General features: G+C 67.2%; 1 protein-coding gene across 1 annotated transcript; it reads right to left on the bottom strand.

The window, feature by feature from the left end:
• Positions 1 to 337: 337 nt before the first annotated feature.
• MNEG_8693 (hypothetical protein) lies at positions 338 to 616 on the bottom strand (the record flags this gene model as incomplete). Its single annotated transcript, XM_014042834.1, has 1 exon — positions 338 to 616. One exon carries the CDS (start codon positions 614 to 616, stop codon positions 338 to 340), a length of 279 nt encoding a protein of 92 aa, XP_013898288.1.
• Positions 617 to 869: the final 253 nt, after the last annotated feature.

Here is an 869-nt window from a genome sequence, read left to right as displayed (position 1 = left end):
GGTCACTGCGTGGTGTACAGGATGAACAGAGCCCATGCGGCGGTGCAGCGCCTGGGGCTTTCTGCCAACGCACGGCGGGTTGATTGTGTTGTACAAGTACAGCGCGCGTGCATGTTCAATCACGTGAGCACGCGGTGAGCATGCAATCGCTCGTGGGTTCACTGTGCACGTTTGCTTTCATCGTGCTAGACGAGGAGAGAAGGGCTGCTGGGCAGCAGTGCTGGCGGTTCACAATGCATGGGACAAGAGCCCAGCGGCGCAAATAAGCCAACGATAATGACTGCGGCGGCGCTGCCCCTGCACATCCGATCCAACCTTGTTGGCATGTGCCGCCCTGTTAGGGGCCAAGGGCGCCAGTGTCGTCGGCGGGCAGCGCGGCGACAAAGCTCGTGGCAGGGTCAGGGCCGGCCACTGGCAGGGCGGAGCTGAATGAGGTGTGGCCGCGGCCGGCGCTAGCCGTGGTCGCGCTCTGGGCCGCAGCCGCGCGCTCCCCCAGCAGGGTGCGGCGCCACGAGCCCCGCCTGGGCGATGCAGAGGGGCCATCGTCGTCTTGGCCGTCAGCCGCGGCAGCGCCGGCGGTGGAGGCGGCGCGCTTGAAAGGGGTCTGCAGCGTCATGGTGCTGGGGATGGCGTTGATGGCAGGCGGCATCCACACGGTGGCGGCCCGCTCGCTCGGGGTGCGGCGGACGGGGGCCGGCTGGCCGCCAGACGTGCGGGAGGCGGCTTGGGTGCTTGGGGTCAGAAGAAGAAGTATGACTGCAGAGCAAGTGAAGACGAGGGGATTGCATGGGTTGAGGGCGAGATGGCAGCTGCAAGCGGGGGGCGCACGGCGCGCTGCTGTTCAGCCTGCATGCCGAGCCAGCCAAAGG

Source organism: Monoraphidium neglectum (genome assembly GCF_000611645.1).
Source record: "Monoraphidium neglectum strain SAG 48.87 unplaced genomic scaffold scaffold01679, whole genome shotgun sequence".
NCBI classification, from domain to species: Eukaryota; Viridiplantae; Chlorophyta; class Chlorophyceae; order Sphaeropleales; family Selenastraceae; genus Monoraphidium; species Monoraphidium neglectum.
This window is presented reverse-complemented; position numbering and strand designations above follow the sequence as displayed.